This window comes from Clupea harengus, chromosome 12 (genome assembly GCF_900700415.2).
Source record: "Clupea harengus chromosome 12, Ch_v2.0.2, whole genome shotgun sequence".
Taxonomy (NCBI): Eukaryota; Metazoa; Chordata; class Actinopteri; order Clupeiformes; family Clupeidae; genus Clupea; species Clupea harengus.
Genome location: NC_045163.1, coordinates 16,948,300 through 16,970,663, shown reverse-complemented (window position 1 = coordinate 16,970,663; position 22,364 = coordinate 16,948,300). Strand labels below are relative to the sequence as shown.

Here is a 22,364-nt window from a genome sequence, read left to right as displayed (position 1 = left end):
CTAAGTTACCTACTTTGTCATTAAATATCAGTCTTCACCATACAAACACATGGCATATGTAGCTACGTAACGGAGTTTGGTAAACGGTAGCTTATATTTCTTATGTAAAGTAGTATTTATTGTTACACCAGGTTATATTGCTCGTAGCTTGACTATTCTCTCCCTTGTACGTCGCTTTGGACAAAAGCGTCTGCTACATGACTAAATGTAAATTAAATGTAAACGGTCGTCCTGAATATGAGACTCTCCTGTCAAATCTGGACCAATCAGACTGACGCCTCGCAAAATCACATCAACCATTATTGCTGGTTACATACAAGGTGTTATCGGATGGTACAGTGTCTATTTTTCTGTAACTTAAAAAAAAATCTAAGCGAGAAAACGAGGAATAATTTACATACAAAACACAGCTGTCAGCGGAGTTTGGTCCGCCATCTTTATTTACAATTTGCAGTTGCCGGAGGGAGCTGGCGCACAGTTCTATGGATAATAGGCAGCTTCAAGGCTGCATCAATGCTACCTTGAAAAATGACCGTCACTCGGTCGATTTCAAGATATCTTATAAACCCGGAAGAGACAGAATAATGGTTTTCGAGCACGCATTTTAATCGCAGACGATCATCCTCATTTAATTGTGGCAGCCAAAATCGTGATCGCGATTAAAATTCAATTAATCGTGCAGCCCTAGTCTGCGCTGAACTCTGCTCCGGCCACTCCCCCTTTTTAACGGTTGACCCACACACGTCCGCTAAACCCACATTCAGTCACATTCACTTGCTCGTCTTCCCAATCGCATTTAAAACAAAAATGTTGTTTTAAATGCTGGCAAACAACAATCTAAGGGGGGCACATCTTATTCACTCATTTTAAGCCATCAATATACCTCAGGGTGAACAAAATGAGCTGAAATTATCAAATTTATCAAAATCAGCTCTCTAATAAAAGACAGTCTTGCATTTAAAGTGATCAATCACTTGATGATGTTACATAGCTTCTCATAGACATTAAACATTCCTAAGAGAAATAATGAGACATCAGTGGGGAAAGGTCTTACTCTGATATCAATGTAGGAGTCACCCCTCCCTCTTGCCCTTCTCGAAGATGGGAATCTTGTGTTTTGCATTTTCACTGGACCGGTGGCAGAAGATTATTGATAATGTTACTAGGTCGCTAGGGGATAGATTAACTATTCGGCTTTACTGTTTTGCTCCCATACCCACACGGCACATAGCAGAATAGTATAGAAGAATGGTACAGAATATCTGATACATTATGACGCCTGAAGTAGTTATGACTAGGATTTTGGCAAGAATTATGTCGTTTAACGGTTACCGGAAAATTAAAAAACTAGTTTGTCACAGTGACCGGTCATTCTACTGACTATACCTGTTCAGTCATCATTCTCATTAGCTAACTACTTACTATACGAACAGGGTAATGTTAGTTTGTTTAGTTTATTAGCAGTCAGGAAATAAAAACCACGCTTTCAAGCCATTTCTGTGAGCGTGATACTCAAGAAATAGAACTGTGATGTGAACTCTGAAGTTGACGTACATCGCAGGTGTTACACTGTTTACTAGGACAATGTTTTAAATCATTTCAGAGACTGTATGAGACAACTTTAGCTTTGCCTGTTTAATACATCCATTAAATATTAATGATATTGTCCCTAATAGTAGTTAAAAGTGTTGTCAGACGTCAATGCAGAGAAAATATGTGGTTATGGTTATGTGGACTTTTTTTACCCAACAGGCACTATAATGTGTGCGAAAGTTCTCATTCTAAACTGGGAAGAATCTGTCAACAGGATTTCAACTGGCTGCAGTTAATACCAGAGAGTAAGTATTGTCTTTCAGCTATGGTATTGTATCACACCAACAACCAAAATTATGCAACAGTTGTTTTTTTAGGTTTGGCTCTATAATTTCTCTCTTACAATGGTTTCCTGGTGTGGATCACTTCCGCCAACTACCAAACTGTTGAGTGGGGGGTATTTCTTGTAGGCTCGTTCACACCGTTATTAACTCTTCGCTCCAAGATAAAAAGATGAGATCATACAGTGCATTCAGAAAGTATTTACACCCCTTTACTTATGCTAAAATTGTTTTTATAAATGTTTTCCCTCATCAATCGACACTCAATACACCATAATGACAAAGCGAAAACAGGATTTTAGACATTTTTGCAAATGTATTAACTGAGAATGCCAAGAGTGTGCAAACTTACTACTTACCCCTTACTATATATGACATTTTATAATTGTTATGTCTTCAGTATTAATGTACAATGTAGAAAATAATAAAAACCAAAAAAAAAAGCATTGAATGATGCCAAACTCTTGACTTGTACTGTACATACATTGTCACTATATCTGCTAAGAATACTGTGTGAAACCTGAACTTATTTTTATTTCTCCAGTTTCAACCAATTTGGATGGAATCTCAGATATGACCTTTTTTGGCAATGCGATATACTGGTCTGTGATCACACTAAGTAATGTTGGGTAAGTTGAATTTTATGAGTTCTGTGAATAAATTTGCATGTATTCAGGATCAATAACAAAAGAGGTTCTAGAAAAAAATGGCAAAGTGCTCACTGTCTGTAATGTATTTCAATTTGTTCAATGAAAATGCAGTCACAAATTACTAAACAAATTGTGATAAATGCCCTTGTTGATTTGCATGATCCGTATATTACATCACAAATAGTTTGGTCTTTTACTCAGGGCTCGAAATTAACTTTTTGGCTTACCAGCCAACATGGCTGGTAGATGAAAAAAATTACCAGCCAATCATATTTTTTACCGGCCAAAATTCAATTCAATTCAATTCAATTTTTATTTATATAGCGCCATAACAATACAATTGTCTCTAGGCGCTTTACAGAGCCCAGAGCCTGAACCCCCTTAGTGCAAGCACAATGGCAACACGGGCAAGAAAAAACTCCCTGTTAGTCAGGAAGGAACCTTAAGCAGAACCACAGCACATAAGGGGGAACCCATCTGCTTGAGGTCGGCCGGGTGGAGATAGGAAGGGGGATGGGGGGAGGATTGTGTGGCAGAGGGGGAAGGAAACAACAGGTGTTGTACATAGCCTGCATTTGGTAGATGTACATAATATATATACAGACATCCTGTGGTAAATACATAATACAGACAAGACCAGTTTAGTGGGTATACACTGTGCTCATAGTGTTACTGTTACAGGGGTAAGGGGAGTAGGAACAGAGAAACATGTCGATGGTGGCAATTATATATATTGTATATAAATGCTAGCATAGGGTATGAGGTAAAGTAAGTGTACGGCAGTGCGGTGGCGGTGGGTGCAATTGGCCGAGGGTTTCTACAGGTAGACCGGGTGGAGAGACTACAGCAGCGTCCCATAGCGAAGATAGTCTAGATTAGGAGAGAAAGAAAAAGAACAGAGTGAGTGGGTAGAGTTTGGCTGTCCATATGCGTAGATGAGGAGTAGTGGGGGTGAGGAGCAATGTTTCCACCTCCATTAGCAATTGGAACATGCTATAAGGGAGAGAGAACATTTTTGTTAGTAGACATCAATTTCAGAAACAGATAAGGAGATACCTTTGGGTAGTAGATTTAACAGATGGCAATATGGCCATTTTATCTGTGTTATTATAGGCATTAGCAATGTGATAAGAAAGGAGAGAGAGAGAAGCTGCCTGGCTAGGTATATGGGAATTGTATTTAGTATTTAGTTAGGTTTGGTACATGCAGAGATTTTAGTCATAAGCTTTGTAAGGGTGCACAACAGTGCCCAATTGGCTGGTGACAGTCGCAAAACGCGCCGTATGCTGTACCCGGGATCTGTCGCACTCCTTCACGGTACAACATACGCTGTCTGTGGCCCAGTTTTGTTGATTAGGGGGGTATTGCATGTGTTTAGATGTGTTTAGTTATGCTGGCATTTAGCATTTAGTTTGGTTTGGCATTTAGTTTGGTTTGGCATTAGTTATGTTTAGTTATGCTGGCATTTAGCAATTAGTTTGGTACATATGGAGATTTTAGTCGTAAGCTTTGTTAGGGTTGCAGGGTACAACATACGCTGTCTGTAGCCCAGTGTTATACATTTTTATTTTTTAATTCTTGTGTGTTCAGATATGTCTAGTTATGCTTGCTGACTGGCTGGCCCGGCAGGTGATGGGTTTGTTGACGCAATTACTTGTGGCTATAGGATGCACTAAAGAGGAATGTCTTTAGTCTCGATTTGAATATAGGTAGGGTGTCTGCATCTCGGATGGAGGCAGGGAGATTGTTCCAGAGGAGGGGGGCTCGGTAGCTAAAGGCTCTGCCTCCTATTGTGGTTTTTGATATTCTTGGAATTACGAGGAGGCCTGCACTCTGGGAACGGAGCGGCCTTGGAGGGCAGTAGGGAACAACTAATTCCTTAAGGTAGTTTGGAGCCAGGTCATTTAGGGCTTTGTATGTTAGCAGGAGTACTTTGAAATCAATTCTACTTTTGACAGGGAGCCAATGCAGAGAGGCAAGTACAGGTGAGATGTGTTCATATTTTTTAGTTCTGGTGAGTGTACGGGCAGCAGCGTTCTGTATAAGTTGGAGGCTCTTTATTGAGTTGATGCTGCATCCGGACAGGAGAGCATTGCAGTAATAGTCCGGAAGTATCAAATGCGTGGATTAGTTTTTCTGCATCTTGGAGGGATAGGACTTTTCTAATTTTGGCAATATTGCGTAAATGAAAAAATTATGTCTGAGATCTGTTTTACATGTATGTGTGAGTCAAGTAGGAGGTCTTGGTTGATAGTTACACCAAGGTTTTTGATGCTAGTATTGGGTGTTGGGATGCCATCGAGTGTGGATAGATGGCTAGATAGTGTCATTCTCAATTGATCGGGGCCTACAAGCATAACCTCAGTTGAGGAGCAACAAGTTGTTCACCATCCAAGATTTTACATTTTGCAGGCAAGTTTCTATCTCGGGTAGATGTACAATTTCATCAGGTTTCATGGATAGGTAGAGTTGGGTGTCATCAGCATAGCAGTGGAAGTTCATGCCATAGTTCCTTATGACAGCACCTAAGGGTAGCATGTAAAGGGAAAAGAGCAATGGTCCGAGGACAGAGCCTTGGGGAACACCGTAGCTTACTCTAGTGTGATTGGATGACTTCTCATGGACATGAACGAGTTGATGGCGATCAGAGAGGTAAGATCTAAACCAGGATAGGGCACTAGCACCCACTATTGGCCATAGGGCATTTTGGAAGAGGTGTAAGGTCATAGAGGGGGAGGAGACTATGAATTTGTTCTCTTATTGTTAGAATTTTGTTATTGAAAAAGGTCATGAAATCATTACCGCTAAAGCTTATGGGAACAGAATGTTCGATTGTATTGTGTGTTTTTTTGTTAGCCTAGAAATGGTGTTAAATAGGAACTTGGGGTTGTTTTTATTATTATCAAACAGTGAAGAGTAGTAAGCCGATTTCGCCTCAGAAAGTACTCGTTTATAGCTTAGAAGACTATCCTTCCACGCCAGGTGGAATACCTCAAGTTTGGTGGAGTACCATTTTTTTCTAGTTTTCGTGTGGTTTGTTTAAGTGCATGAGTCTGATCAGTGTACCATGGGGCCAGTCTTTTCAGTTTTCTTATTCTCTTTTTTAGTGGCGCAACAGCGTCAAGGGTTGAGTGGAGCGCATGTATGACGCCATCCGTTAGTAGGTCGATATGGGGTGGGGGTGTGCGTACGCCATTTACTTTGCTAGTGGTAGGAGCTGTGGCAAGAGTGACTGGTAGTTTTGATATGAATTCTGCTGTAGTCCTGTCGGATAGACAACGGCTGTAGAAGTGGGTTAATTCCGTTGTTGGACGGAGATCTAATTTCATGTTGAATGTAATTAGGTGGTGATCTGAAAGGGCAGTATTTTGGGGTATAACTATAGGGCGGCCAATTTCTAGGCCATGTGTTAATACAAGGTCAATGGTGTGATTATGGTGGTGAGTTGGTGTGTTTACATGTTGACTGGAATGCAATTGTAAGGCTATTATTTTCATTATCCATGTGGATATTAAAATCTCCCACGCTGAGGATTTTATCACAGTTTACAACCAGGGCGGATAGGAAGTCGGAAAATTCGGATAAAAATTCAGTGTAGGGGCCTGGTGGTCTATATAGTGTCACAAGAGTGACTGGGTGAGTGGCTTTTGAGTTAGGATGCATAAGATGAAGTATGAGGACTTCAAATTATGCAAATTTTAATTTAGGTCTTGGGAAAATACATAGGTTTGTAGGGATGGGAATCGAGAACCGGTTCTTGTTAGGAACCGGTTCCCAGTGGGCCGATTCCTTGGAATCGTTAGCCAAAGTCCTATTCGATTCCGCTATCAATCCTTAATTTTTTTTTTTTGATTTTTATTTCCGATTCCGCTATATACACCTTAAAAAAACGATTAATTTTTGGATTTTTGAAGTATTTTTTTTTAATTCCGGTATCGATGTAACCAGGGCTCGAAATTGGCACCCGCCAAGCGCCAATGGCTTGTACATTTTTGGGCTGGCGACTAAATTGGGTCCGATGCCCCGCCACTTGGCGAGTGACATTGCACTACCGCTCCCGTCTACCGCGCCCGTCATGGTTAAAAATAGCTTGCAACGCCAACACGAACAGTGGGAGAGAGTTCTAAGAATTTCTATACAACTATAACAATTTGCCCGCGAATACAAAGTTCTAAAATTTTGCCCGCGAATACAAAGTTTATAAAGTTCTAATATTTTGAGCGCGAATCAAAAGTTGAAACAGACTAACTTACTTTACCACACGCAAAGGGAAACGTCAGTGGGCTTTAACCGGTCAGCTAGAATCCAGAAGTTCGTTGTCTCTGAATGATGTTAGCAGCAGCTAAGCAGCTAGCTATCCTAGCCTGTCACCCTACTGGATCCATCATTAAGATACGTTTTATACTTCCTTGTCAGGCTGACAAGAAAATCAACTATCGATAATATGATTTCCAGCTTGTCTCCACTATTGTTGTGCAATGATATCCCCTGTCCTCTCGTCTCCCGATAAATTAAGCTAACTGATTTTTGCGTGCTAGCTATCGCTAGCTAGCATGGAGAGTTGCGATTGACTAGCGAGTTACAAACGTCAGCCAACAATGCAAAATCAAATGATTTGGCAGAAACAACGTCAATACCAGGCTGTTTAGTTACATTACAGGGAAACCAGCCATCAAGTACATGGAGTTGAGTTGTATTATTGTCAACACAAGTTTTTTGTTTTATTTTTCGTTTCAGGCTCTGGGCTCTGAAAAGCGCCTTGAGACAATTGTACTGTTCTGGGGCTATATAAATAAAATTAAATTGAATTTATAAATTATTTAAAAAAGTAAAATTAGTTGATTTTGTTTAATCCATTCTGAGAGTGATTAACAATGATATTAAAATAATAGGTAAAGGTTGTTTAAGTCAAACAATGTCAGAGTAGGTCTGAAATGCCAGGTTTAATTTTGGCCGGTAAAAAATATGATTGGCTGGTAAACATTTTCATCTACCAGCCATTGTGGCTGGTATGCCAAAAAGTTAATTTCGAGCCCTGAACAGAATTACACATCATCTGTAACAGGGGTGCTTTACACAACTCGTTTCAATGTATTCTGTTTATTACTCGAGCACACACGACACGCTACGATGGAGAGAGAGGAGAGATTAGGAGATATGGTCCATAGTGTAGTTTCTCTTCTTTTTTTTTTGTAGATTCAGATTGCTGCGACTGCTTGCAACAACATCAACATTTCCATAACAACACCTTTGTTATGGTTGTAGCCAGATATAAACTAGCTAGCTGGTTAGTTAGCCTACAAGGTTAACCAACTAGCTGACTAGCCAACAGTCAGTGGAATTATGTTTTTGTGACTTTGTTAGCATGTGCTTTCTGTCTCTCCTCTAACCAAAATTCAGCAATGATGTGGTGTCTTGACTGACTGAATGACAACATGTCAAAAAAAGCCGGGGCAGAAAGTCAGAGAAACCTTGCAACTGCAATTTGACACAGCCAATCTTTTGCAACTCCATCAGATGGTAGTTTCTTCTGTAGGTGTCGTTGGCCTTATTCAACGACTTTATGAAGAAATAAACAACGGCAAGCATCTAAAGAATCCAAATAACAAAAAAAATATATGTATCAAGCCATATATCAAGTCCTTAAGGGTTAGTCCATCATTTGGTCCAATCTTTGATCCAGAAAAAATGAGAACAAACAAAGAATGGCCAAAAAGGAAAAAGTAGGCCTTTACATATATACCTAGGCAAGCCAAACAAAATATCAAAGGATTGTTCTCACCCAAAATTCCTTTTCTCTTCCAGTAAGTTCGAAAAATCTAAATATATAAATCCACAATCTTCAAATAGGCAAGTAAGAGAGGTATATAATTCCACAAACTGGCAACAGGCTCCACACAGAAATCCTCTACTTCTTTGTCTCACAGATGTCCCACACATGCAATTCCTTCCACAGGTGTGCTTTTTGTTAGAAAACTTGAAAGTCTCACAACATCAGTAAAAGTCCTGACAGCAAATTATACAGAGAAGAACAAATAAAGCATACAATATCACCATTTACCAGTAACTATAAACAATGAGTGGATTCCCTTTAGGACTTTATTTAGGCCACTTCGCTACTATCTCAACAGTTTAAAGTGAACTTTCGTACTTCACTGGGATATGTGTGTGTGATCTAAGGCCTGCTGTATCTGTGGCAGTGCCTCAATCAAATTGGCTTTTCGTAGAATTGGGGTCGGAAGTGAGCACCCACAACACGACATTTTTTAAAGATGTTGGCGGTCCATTTGGTACTTCCTAGGCTGAAGTAGCTGGCATAAATTGTGCAATGGGATAGAAAAATGATTCAATTACCTTCAAGTTTAGCGACTCACTTTGCTAATTGTGACTGAGAGAGTAAAGTCTGTGGCTTATGTCTTAAATGTGATGTCCAGTACAAAAGATAACATGATATACATATATCTTTTTTGTCAAGGTATGGAGACATTTATGGCACTAATACGACAGAAGTAAAATTGGCAGCTTTAGTGATGGTTATTGGGTTTCTTGCCATTGCTGGAGTCATCATGACAGGAATGAGCTCCATTATAGGCAACTTGGATGCCCAACGAGGAAGATTCTACAGTCGAATTGACGCTATTCGTATCCACATGGTACAGTACTCTATATGTAAGGCTAGGTTTGGCCCTGTAGTATTGAAGGATGACATTTTGACCATATTCTCACTGTTTTTTGTTTTGAAGAGATATATGGAATTGCCTCAGGAGATTCAAACATGGGTATACAGATACTACTATTATTTGTGGATACACCACAAGGGCAATGCCTTTGATGATCTTTTTGATGACTTACCATATGCTTTGCATTCAGAGATTTCAACTGCACGCTACAAACCCCTGTTGAAAAAGGTAAGTGTGTTTTTTTGAATATCTAAAAATGGGTTTACACTGCCGGTATGGATGCACAGTTTAGATTTTTGCCTGTACATAATTTCTTGGACAGTATATACTCACATCAACATTATCTGATAGCTGAATTTAAACATTGGAAAACCCCACGCACACATACGGCAGAAACCATGATTACTCATGAACGAGTTAGTAAACATGACCAAAAGAACAAAACTGGCAAAAATAATTTATGAAATGATGTGGAGCAGAGGAAAGAAAATATTAGTTTACTTTTCTCTTCTTCTGGTCCGTTCTAGAAGAACTAATGACTGTAGAAGCAGTGCTTGTGTTGTTTGCGCCGAAAGTTAAGAACATTTCAACTTTTTGAGAGGCAACACATGCGTCAGCCAATCAAATCACATTCATGCAAATATGGCAGCACAGGCGCTACCCAGGAGTTCTCCTTTAAGCTAGCTTAGCTGTTGATAGCTTTGTTCAGTGCCAGTCAAAACAATCCTCGCTAAGTTATTGCAAGGAACGATTAGCATGTTGTGCTAGCCCATGGTCGCTGACAAAGTCAAAGTGTTTATTGTCGCATGCGCCAAATTGCTTCAGCACAGCGAAATTCTTAAGACTTGGCAGCCAACATCTACGCAGTAGACGGCATACAGATAACGAAATAACATATAACACTATAACATATAACATTGTAGGTGAAACCGGGGTTATTACATTAAGTTAATTAAATCAGTCTCATAAAATGTAATAATCATTAAATTTAGTATTTAATATTTTATAATTAAACTACAATACTAAAGTACTACAATATCATTACACAGTCTATAACACTTCATGAACAACTAGAAAAGTGAAGGCATTTGAAGTACTTGATTGGCGGAAAATGGCTTTCAGTGGAATATTGGAACAATAACAGGCAAGACAATTGTTTAAGTTTAAAATAAACAATTTATTAAAAGTAACAAACGGTGATTTAATAGTAATATAAAATCAGGTATAAAACCAATACACTGGAGTAACGGGCCTGCCGGCTTGCGTGGTGAAACCACTACAGATGATCCAGAACGCGGCGGCGCGTCTGGTGTTCAACCAACCGAAAAGGGCACACGTCACCCCGCTACTCATTGAGCTCCACTGGCTGCCAGTAGCTGCTCGCATTAAGTTCAAGTCACACACTTGCCTTCAGAGTACTTGCTGGTTCTGCTCCCACCTACCTAAATGCTCAAATGCTCTTGTAAGGGCAAATGTTACACCCAGGACGCTGCGCTCGTCTAGTGAGCGTCGTTTGGCACTGCCGTCTGTGCAAGCACGGCAATCCAGACTATTCTCATTTGTAGTTCCACGTTGGTGGAACGAACTGCCTAGTAATACCAGAGCAGGGGCGTCCCTCTCTACCTTCAAGAAGCTTTTGAAGAACCAACTCTTCAGAGAGCACCTCCCTCCCTAACTGGCACCTGACTAGCGCTTAACTTGCACTTCAGCAGTTACATTCCTGCACTTCTTTTTCCTTTTTTCTAGGTTGTTGTTTTCTAATTCTCATGTAAAGTAGTATGTATTGTTACACCATGCTTTTTATTGCTCTTAGCTTGACTGTTCTCTCCCTTGTCCGTCGCTTTGGACAAAAGCGTCTGCTAAATGACTAATTGTAAATGTAAATGTAAAATCGAGCAAGGCACAGAGTGGAATTGGGAAATGAGGTACTCTGTTTCAGCAAGGCAGAAGAGGGTGCGTTAGCTTCCTCGTCTCTGTCTGTGTGTGTGAGCGGGTGCGTGCGTGTGTGAGCAAGGGTATTAAGGGTATGCGCAGTTGCGAGTAAACGCGGTTGCGCGCTCAATGGAGAGATGGGGGAAGTGAGAGGGAGGCTATGCGCAAGCGCACAGGTGAGGGATGCTCTGTGCGTGAAGTCAAAAGTGTCTCAGGCCCCAACTAGAGTTAGGATAGTCACCGGATGCGGCTGCGGGTCCGAGACAGGAAACTTTGTTTGCTTAGGCGCAAATTTAGTTGGGGGGAGGTGCACGAGTATAGAATGCCTGGAACAAAGGATTCTTGCCTTAAGGACAAATCCGAGCTGGGCCTTAATTCAATACTAAAATCTTCAACAACACTGAGATTGCAATGTGTGCGTTAGGGCTGCCACTAACGACTATTTTTCTATCGATTAATCTGTCGACTATTTTACCGATTAGTTGATTAATCTAAACGATTAATTTTCCTCCCAAAAAAATTCAAATTGACCATTTCAGTTCATTTTATTTTGAAAACAACAAACTGTATATGTCATTGACAACAAACAAGGGCAACTGTAAACCAATCAATTCAACCGCTTCTCTATATACCCGAAGTCGCTTTACAGAGTCCAGAGTCCAGTAGTCATTCATACACATTCATACCGGTGGTGGTAAGCTACATCAGTAGGCACAGCTGCCCTGGAGCAGACTGACAGAAGCGTGGCTGCCAATCAGCGCCAACGGCCCCTCCGACCACCACCAACATTCATTCATATTCATACGATGCAATGCATGTCTTTATGATGGTGGAGTACCCGGAGTAAACCCACGCAGGCACGGGGAGAACATGCAAACTCAATGTATGCAAACTCAATGCACACACGAATCCCTGGAACGACCGGGATTCGAACCCAGGGCCTTCTTGCTGTGAGGCGACAGTGCTAACCACTGAGCCACCGTGCTGCATAAACTGTAGGTTTAAACTACCAACTCCAATGTGATAAAAATAAAGAAAAAAGAGGGCTAATTATTTAAATCAGCAGTGCAACAAGTTTCTTATAAACCCCTTATCAAATTAAAAAAAGTTAGGTCTGCATCATAAACAAAGTGCAACATGTTTAAAGTGTAAGGAACAATTAGACATGTGTGTTGTAGTGTAAAAATGTCAACATGTCCACATGTTCTGGGCTCAGGCTAGCTCTTTTCTTGGAAACTATGTTTCCAGCTGCGGAGAGGAGACGCTCGGAAGGTGTTGATGTGGCAGGTACACACAAATAAGAGTTTGCCAGAACAGCCAGAGAGGGAAATCTTGCCTCATTTGCTTTCCACCACTGCAGAGGATCTGTACTTTTAGGCAGAGGCTGTTCCCCAAAATACTTGAGAATCTCTTCTCTCACTGAATGACTGATGACATCTGCCTCGTCCCCACTGTCATTCTGGCTGGATGTTTCTTCTGGGTCCGACCCAAGCAATGTGTCCAGCAAAGACACAGACCTCTTCTCTGTGAGACCTGCTGATGTTTGGGCCTCTGTGGTATGCTACTGTGGCTGACTCTCTATCACTCTCCTGTTTACTTCTAGCGCAAGGGCTTGCACTTTCACCTGCAGTTTCAGGCTTTCATCTGGGGACAGGAATTTCACTCTGCGAAACCTTGGATCCAGGGCAGCTGCAATTAGACTGGTGTTTGTAGCAGCATCTTTGTAGGACATCTCAACCTCCCACCTTTTTGAGATTTCAATTGCTGCAGCAGCCTGAAATCCCTGCACATGGGTGTTGTCAAAGGCTGCATTCTGTGTGGACTTCATCAATCCTTTAATGAGTGCAGGTAGAGAGGAGAGGGTCACATATGACCCCCCACTAAGATAAACCGTAGCACACTCAACTGGCTTGAGAGCTTGTTCTAGCTCCTCCAGCAGGCTCCACTGTTCAGCTTTGAGGTCAAGGAAATGCTTTGCTCTTTGTGTTACTTCTGGGTCTGACAGAGTTGCGGTAACAGGCCACCTCTGCTCTAGCAGGCGGCTGATCATGTAGTAAGAGCTGTTCCATCTTACACTTACATCTTGAATCAGTTTGTGTTCAGGTTTGCCCATTTGTTTTTGTTTTGTTTTCAGCTTTGAGCTGGCAATTTCACTCTTTTTAAAATGTTGTTGTAGCGAATTAACAACTGTTTCCAAATCTTAAAGTAATTTTTCAATCAGAGTCGGAAGTCCAGAGTGCGATAAACTGAAGTTTTATTCCATCCTTGCAGACATTTTATCCAAAACGAGAGTGGTGGTCCATGGAGCAGCTCTGACTAAAACACCCAATGCATTTACTTTTTATACTCATAATTCGTCACTTTCTGCAAGTCACGATCTTCAACCTCCATCTATACTGATCCAATCAGAATATTCCCTTATATCTCCTCATATTTTATCTACGCTGTTGGCCACTCAGAATATTCTCGCTCACCTGTTGCGGGGGAACTTTTGCTTTGAGGGAGATAGACCCTCCTGCCAATTTGCTTGGTATCACTTTTTTGGAGGCCTGGTCTGACCTTGACTGCCATCATCTTGTGTGTGTGCTTATGTGCGAGTGTGTGTGTGTGAGTGTATGTGTGTATGTGTATGTCTTTTATGTGTGTGTATGTGTATGTGTGTGGGTGGGTGGGTGTGAGTAAGTGACCCCCCTCCTGACTGCTTGTTACTTTCCACTGGCCTGCACCTGCACCCTGGCCTTCATGATGCTTGACCTTACATGATACCCATCCCTGCACACAGGCCCAATGACAATTGTAGCTGCAATTCTGCTCTATGACCACCACGGCACTGTTTTACAATCATAATTTTCAACAATGTTCCACCAAGCACCTTGCAGCTCCAATTGCTTTGCTAATTTGTGGATTCTTCAGTGCTTGATTTACCACCAGTTGTAATGTGTGGCCAGCTTTAGGGCTGCTACTACATTAACTGCATTGTCATGCACCACAGCCTTGATTCTACTTGCAGGAATTCCAAACTTCTCAATTGCTGTTTCAATCCAGGATGCAATATTAATTGCATTGTGTCGCTCTTCAAGTGGCATAGTAGTCAAACAATAGCTTACGAGCTCCCAGTCATTGTTAATAAAATGGCAGGTCATGCCCAAGTATGCTTCTGTGGCAATACTTGTCCATGCATCTGTGGTTAAACTGACCATGGAACTGGATGAGGAGAGGGCAAGTTTGACTTTCTGGAATTCGTCCTCATATTTCTTCTCCATCATGTTGGTGAAGCATGTTCTTTTAGGGAGAACGTAGCCTGGTTGGAATGTTTTAACCATAGCACGGAAACCCTCATCTTCTACCATTGACAGGGGTCTCATGTCTTTGATTATCATGTTGAGGACACTGTCAGTAAGAGCTGCTGCAAATTGTGGTGAGCAATCTTTCTTTTGCAGGAATTCGTTCATGTGGCTTTGCCTTAGTTTTACTGAAAGAAAGAGAGGAGAAAAACAAATACATCATAATTATTTAACATGTAATAATGAAAACAGTAATATTCCCTATGATCCTTTAACTTACACCTTCAATTTTATTGATCACAATTATTCAAACGGTATCTATTGTATTTATGGCATTCCCCACACAAAGAAATGTGCTTAAAATAATGGCAGAAATAAAATATTTAGATGAGGTACATAACATATCCCAACAAGTCCAACATTCCAGTTCGGTGCTGATTCTACTCGCCAATTATCTAAGAACCAGCATTAATTTTCCACAGACTATAGCTAGAGTAGCGCTACGTCTTTAAATCCCTCCATACGCCTCCGTTGTCCTAGCAACGCGTCATGGTTACGGAAAGTTAGCTAAATAACAAGCGCTATCTAGACTCATCATGGATAGCGCTTGCTATTTAGCTAACTTTCCGTAATCATGAAGCGTTGCTAGGACAACGGAGGCGTATGAAGCGATTTAAAGACGTTTGATAAAATATTTAGGTAGGCTAGAATCTGGGTTTATTATATAGTATAGATAGACTATAGTATAGTATACTATAAATATACTATAGTATAGAGAGCTATCCTATCAACCAACGTAGAATAAACCCAGATTCTAGCCTACCTAAATATTTTATCAAACACTTTCTAAGGTAGCAGGCAGACAACTTCGTGGCTTTAATAATAGGTGTATTTAGCAGCTAAAAGACAAATAAATATTAAAAAGGCTCTCCCTGCGTATGGTAATCTAACAAACATGAATAGACAACACTTACGGCGGTTTTGACTTTTCTGGCGGTCCATCCTCAAGAATAGCGCCGGTATGTTTTCTTTTCAGGTGCTCATGCATAGCACTAGTGCTGCTGTGGTATGCCATTGCAACTTTACACAGTGTACAAACCACCTTATTGTTTGGTGATAAGTGGAAGTACTCCGATACTTTTGAAGCCTTAGGTCTTTGGAAACGTTTCGGAACCAAGTTGGACTGGCTGCCATGATGTTTTTTAAACCTGAACGTTAACTGGAGCCGATGACTCGAGCCAACAACAACTGATGTCATGCACGCGGCAATTACGTAGTGATATTGAAGAAGAACATTTGTTATAATGAATTGAAGCGTTTTAGAAATCGAAAAGGTAAATTCATAAAATTATTATTTTTTAATATTTTTTTGTATAATTTAATAAAATAAAAGATACGTCGATTTAAAATATTGATGTCGACGCATTTTCAGCGTCGACGTCATCGATGACGTCGGCTAATCGCGGCAGCCCTAGTGTGCGTGTATATGTTCATGTGGTGATGCAAAAGGGAGTTAGAGAGAGAGAGAAAGAGATAGAGAGATAGTGCATGCACAAACCTATCTAATTAACTAGCAAAAGAACTAAGCAAGATTATCAACGGTCAAAGACCGGGTAGATTGTGAATTTCAGTTTGCATTTAAATCTTAACGAAATCAAATAACAAAATTTATCACACAGATTAAAACATACATATAAAACTAAAATCTGCCCAGATATTAGCCTTACTTCGATCACTCTTGCGTGGCCAAGATGTTTTCTGCGGGTTTCCTTGGAGCAGCGTGGAACGCAGGCGTCGGGAAATTACCGGGTTTCTTCCTTCTTAAAGCAGTTCGTCAACTGGACCCTGGTGGAGGCCGTGGTGAGTCTTGAAGGGGATGAAGAATTCTTTCGTCGACTTGAATAACAGGGAGGAGGGATCCGGTCGCCTTCTCCTATTCAATAAAACTGCGGGGCTGCAGTGTAGTCTATCGATATAAACTCAGGTTTTAACTAGCGATTTCAAATAGATTAGAACTTTGATCAGAAGTCCTATGAGCTATGAGTCGTCGTGTCGTCCTTTGTCCTGATGAGGGGTCGTCTGCAGGTAGGGTATCTCTATTTGATGAATGGACTTCACTGGAGCGAAGACCAAACGAGAGAGAGAGATTTTCGTGTTTGGTGCCGTTTTAAAGGGAAAAATGCGCCACCCGGTTTTATGACCTTGTTGCGGCCAATGCAGAGTCAATGAAATGTAGATAAGGAATGAAAGGTGATAAGGGACCTCTGGGTAATGTAGTCTATGGTTAGACCACCTACAACATTGGTTCTCAATCTGTGGAACGCGAGCGCCTCTCTAGTGGTACGCGGAATATGCGTTGAAACATAAACGTGCATGTCCACCCACACACACTAAACACATAAGCCACAAGGTTTCTAAATGGAATTAAAATTAAACTAGGCTTTAATCTTTCTGTACGTATGTTGTTGTTTTTCGTGTGCGTGCGCAGCCAATAGAGACGTTTACTGCAAGCTACTTCTTTGGAGCATTAGCTATTATGCTATGCATATAAACCGGCATTGACTAACTATAAAGTTATAACTGCTGTGATGATGAGTGGGGGAAGCAAAAATAGTGCCAACTCGTTGCAATCCTGGCTCCAAGGGAATATTAGGAGGAGAAATGAGGTGAATGTGTCAGGCAGCACAACACAAAATGAAGTTGCCAACAGTCAAGGTGATCCTAGCGCTAGTGCTTGCAGTGTATTGAGCAGTGATGTTTCAGCACCGGCTAGCAAACGACGCAAAACTGTAAGGAAATACGACTCGATTTACATTAATCTTGGATTTACTTGGAGTGGGGCTGAGGATGAACCAAGACCACAGTGTGTTGTGTGCGGAGATGTTCTCAGCAATGAAAGTATGAAGCCATCACATCTCAGACGGCATCTTTCCACTAATCGTCCATCACTGAAAGATAAGCCAGTTGACTTTTTTCTCAGAAAACGCGATGAGCTAAAGCAGTCCAAGGGCCGAAACACACCAAACGCGTTTTTAAAACAGCAGACGCTTCAAAAACATCTTGGCAAAGTGCGGCGGGCAAAACAGCCGCAGGGGCACCAGGCTGTTTTGCCCGGCGCCTAGGAAGTGGAGCTGCGTGCGCAACCTGCCTGGGTCGAGTGTGACACTGATGAGCGGTGCGCCTCCGCGCCTTGCGCTGGAAAGTTGAGAATAGTTCACGCAAGGCGCGCCGTACCATAGGAAACAATGCATTTACTACCGTCCCGTTTAAAAAAAAAACGCGTTTGGTGTGTTTCGGCCCTATCGTGCCAGCCTTCATATAGCAAAAGCTGGTAAGCCGCACACGATTGGAGAAGAACTATGTTTACCTTTGGCCAAAGAGATGACGGGCATTATGTGTGGCGAAAAAACTGCAAAACAGTTGACCTTGGTGCCGCTCTCTAATGACACAGTGTCACGTAGGATACAAGCAATGGCAAATAATGTTAAACTCATACTGGTGGAACGAATTAAATGCAGTCCTATCCTAATGCCTTACATTTGTTGGGTAGGCCTATGTTTTGATGCAGATCAGTTATTAGTATTGTCACGTTGTAAGTTTTTAAATACAATACATGAGTTTACATACACTTAGTTGCTTCAGTCATGTGAACAATAAATCATTATTAATATTAATGCCTTCTGTGTAATCTCTATGTAGTTACAGGCCTACGCTACTTTATTTTAATTCTGGTGGTACTTGGAGAGCCAAATCATTTCTAAGGTGGTACTCATGGTAAAACGTTTGAGAACCACTGACCTACAACATATAACAAGTAACAACAATTTGAAATACAAGAAGGGCTAGCAGCAGTTTCCAGGGCGCAGAGTCCGCTTGCAAGGACCAGGTGAGGTCATCCATGATGTACACACCGAGGAATTTGAAGTTGGAGACTCTCTCCACTGCAGCTCCCTCGATGTGTATGGTGTCGTGACCCCCCCCCCCATCTGCAGCTTCCTGAAATCCACGATCATCTCCTTGGTTTTGCAGACGTTGAGAGACAGGTTGTTATCTTGGCACCATGCTACCAGGCCCCTTACCTCATCTCTATAGGCGGTCTCATCGTTGTTAGAGATGAGACCCAGGATGGTAGTGTCGTCTGCAAACTTCAGGATGATGTTGGAACTGTGTGTTGTCCTGCTTGTACAGGGAGTACAAGAGGGGACTGAGTACGCAGCCCTGGGGGCCCCCGGTACTCAGGGTCAGTGAGGAGGAGGTGTGCTTGCCCATTCTCACCACCTGGGGTCTGCTCGTCAGGAAGTCCAGGATCCAGTTGCACAGGGGTGTTTTAAGACCCAGGCTCCTGAGCTTAGGGACGAGGCACAATAGTGTTGAATGCTGAGCTGTAATCCACGAACAGCATTCTCACATATGTGTTACCCTTTTCCAGGTGGGAGAGGGTGGTGTGCGTTGCTAGGGCGATGGCATCATCTGTGGATCTGTTTGAGCGGTATGCAAACTAAAAGGGGTCCAGGGTGTTCGGAAGGGTAGAGCAGATGTGGGTTCTGACCAGCCGCTCGTAGCACTTCATGATGGTGGAGGTCAATGCTACAGGGCGGTAGTCATTTAAACAGGTGATGGATGGTTTCTTAGCTATGGGGATGAAGGTGGCCTGCTTGAAGCAGGTGGGGACTACGGACAGATGTAGTGAGAGGTTGAATATGGAGGTGAATACCTCTGCTAGCTGGTCGGCGCACCCCCTGAGGACGCGGCCTGGAACTCCATCGGGCCCGGATGACTTCCGAGGGTTCACCCTTTGGAGCTCTCGCTTCACGTCAGCCACAGTCAGGGACAGAGTGCAGTCGTCTCGGTCCTCGGCCAGTTTCGCGGAAGGAAGGGTGTTAGTTGCCTCAAACCTTGCGTAAAAAGTGTTGAGGTCATCAGGTAAAGAGGCGGCATGCTGCTCATCACTGCTATTTCTCCCTTTATAGCCTGTGATGTGTCGCAGGTCACCCCACATGCGTCGGGGGTCAGAGCTGAGGTAGGTGGACTCCAGCTTGTCCCTGTATTCTCTTTTTCCATCTCTGATGGCCGTCCGAAAAAGAGAGTGTTGCTCATGTTGCTGCATTTATGCGTCCCCTTAGTTACTGTTGCTATGTCCGACAAAACTCCCAGGACTGTCAACCCAAAAGCCATGGCGAGGACGGGGACAAGGGCTATATCTGTCAGTGTCAGTGATTCTTTTTAGGGTAATACCTCCGCGATATCCTCCAGATCAAGGCAAAAGGGACTGCAATATGCAGTGGAAGGATATATCCAAAACATTAAGATCAACAACGAAAGGGACACAACAATAATCGAAGCAAAAGCATACAGGTCTCAATCAAAAAATGAGAAACCCCACAACCTCTTCATTAAATGCAACCAGCACAACCTTGTAGACTAGTCATGTTCTTGCACCGCTGGGTAAGTTCTGTATATAATATTTCAAGCTAGCTTCTAATAACCTACAAAGATTATTTCTTATTTCTTATTCTTTATTCCGTCTGTGGGGAGAGACTCTGGAGAGGTAGCATAGCTAGCTAGCTAGCTAAGATGGTGACAATCTAGAGTACAGTACAGTAACATAGCAGTGTGGAGCAATATAGCTGCTAGTAACGTTATTGTTCAAGGAATGTGTGTGCATGTTGCTGAAAAGTATTTCACAGTCACTGTAACTAGCTTGTAAAATGATGATCCTGATGTAATGCTATAGCTTTGTATCAGATCGCCAGGTTATTGCTCTCAGGTTGTGCCTTATGCATACCTTGGGATACTCAGAAGTAGGTTGCCCATTCACAAAATGCTACAAAGATTAAAATAAAATAAGTTCATAATGGCCATTTGAACAGTTTGGTCAACATTGATACAGTATGTGAAGCTCCTGGCAACTTGCTCGCGTTTGCTAGTTAGGATAGCTCAGCGTGCAATTTTACAGACGGTAACATTAACATTTTGACAGTAACATTTACATTTTGATTTTAACATTAACACATTTGTTGAAGAGACTAGTTATGTACTAGTAGTGGTAATAATACTAGTTGACATGAACCATAACTGTATGGGGATGTTCTGTCAACTAGATGGCTTAGTTAGTTAGCTAGCTGCGAGCAGCTTAATTGACTTTGGAGCAGACATATGTGTTTTTGTTGATTTTCAATATATTGAGTTGGGAGTGGGGTTTCCCACACTGTTTAATTCACAGCCAGCACCTTTCCTCCTGTGTTTTGGGCTTTGGAAACTACGCCTCCCTTTAATCTCTCAGGGTACTTTGTGTCAGATCTACATGTCCCGTAGGCACACCGCAGACCTGCCAACCTGCACGCATTTTGTGTACCAACCACGCAATTCTTAGTGAAAATACGCAGGTACGAAATGCTTAAACTACGCAAAAAAAATCAATCGATACAAACCTATACCGTACATTTATTTAAACTACATCCCTCAGATTGGATAAGATGCTACGACCTTGTGCCTGTGGTTCTGTGACCCTCCCCGACATAGTACTCTCACTCACTCATCATCCACTGATACTACTACACTGCTACTTTATTATCCACCAAGGCATAATGCATTGCTGAGGTACAATGGGAAGTGGGGGAGTTATAATCAAGTACATAAATGTGACCGTAATGTTAGCATATAAAACGTTAAAACATGTGTTCGGGAACTTAACGAGATGATTTATTTCAAGGGGTATATCCTTCAGATAAATTTGTATAAAAAGTTAGCCGTAGTAGCTAGCATACGATGTGATTAGCCTGGTTACGAGACGGCTACGGTGTGAATAACTGATGGAGTAGGCTAATTTAGCTGCAGTAACGTTAACTCAAACGCCACGGAGACTGTTCTAACTTTGAATCGCTCTGTTGGGGCAAAGTGACCATTGCAAAGGTGTTTAACTACAGACTGCTAACGTAATCAAATAATTCCTACTATTGCAGCCAGTCAACCGACCAGCCATGCAGGTATAAAATAATCATGACGTCAGATGACAATTTTCAGTCTCGTTACCAAAAACAAGACCCAATACAGAGCAACCCTGAGCACTGACATGATAAGCGCTTTGGTGACAAGAAAGGTGAGCATGGCTGCAAAGGGGACTGTCTGTCACATGGAAGGCTTCAGTGATGCTCTGCTCAAAAAGGCCAAGACGTCAAGCTATGAGGCAAAGCAGTCAAGAGCAAGTGCCACTGGAAGTAGATAGATGGATACTTTTAAATAAGAGTTTTAAAAAAAATTAAAAATACATAAATATATTTTTAGAAGTGCTAAATGATGCAAAATGTAAAGATCTTTTCATTTATGGAATTCTTGTCAAGAAAATATGATTATTGTTTTCTTCAGCGCTGATTTAATATGTTGTATTCAAATTAGGGCTGTCAAAGTTAACGCGTTAATCTATGAGATTACTGTGGCCGAGATTAATGCGATAAAATATTTTAAGGCAGTTAACGTAACTTTGTTTACTTCAACACGAAACCGCCGCGTGCCTGCAGTCAGGAATAGGAGAGACTGAGACGGCAGTTGAAGATGGAGAGAGCAGAGGGATTGTTGGGCGGAAAGTTTCTGTTTAAGAGTAAAAATGATGGAACAATCGACAAAACTAAAGTTGTATGTAGCATTTGTCAAGCTGAATTTAGCTATCACCTTAATGCAAAGCACCCGACAGAAAGCAGTCCCAGGTTAGATGGTCGCCAGCCACACTCCACGACTTCACTAGGAAAATAACTAGACCAGTCCGTGAAAAGGTTACCAACGCTTACGCAGTTTAGGTTGCCGGTGACTGTCGGTCCATCAACATAGTTGAGGACAGTGGGCTGTCTGAGGTGATTCGAATTGCTTCAGGGGACAATTGACCGATCGCGAAACTCCTCCCTAGAACGGACCTCGTCCAATCATACCTTAGCAACCGCTACTAAGAGA

At 41.8% G+C, this 22,364-nt stretch overlaps 1 protein-coding gene across 3 annotated transcripts in view; it reads left to right on the top strand.

Moving 5' to 3' along the window:
• LOC105906018 (potassium channel KAT4-like) overlaps positions 1-22,364 on the top strand; it is an 84,121-nt gene that overhangs the window by 22,386 nt on the left and 39,371 nt on the right. For 2 of the 3 annotated variants that reach the window (XM_031577760.2, XM_031577759.2), the window contains exons 5-8: positions 1,753-1,838; positions 2,419-2,503; positions 9,000-9,177; positions 9,268-9,432. In XM_031577760.2, the coding sequence (XP_031433620.2) occupies positions 1,753-1,838; positions 2,419-2,503; positions 9,000-9,177; positions 9,268-9,432 (514 nt within the window). The remainder of the gene's footprint in view (positions 1-1,752; positions 1,839-2,418; positions 2,504-8,999; positions 9,178-9,267; positions 9,433-22,364) is intronic. The other variant, XM_031577762.2, reaches the window with a different exon arrangement.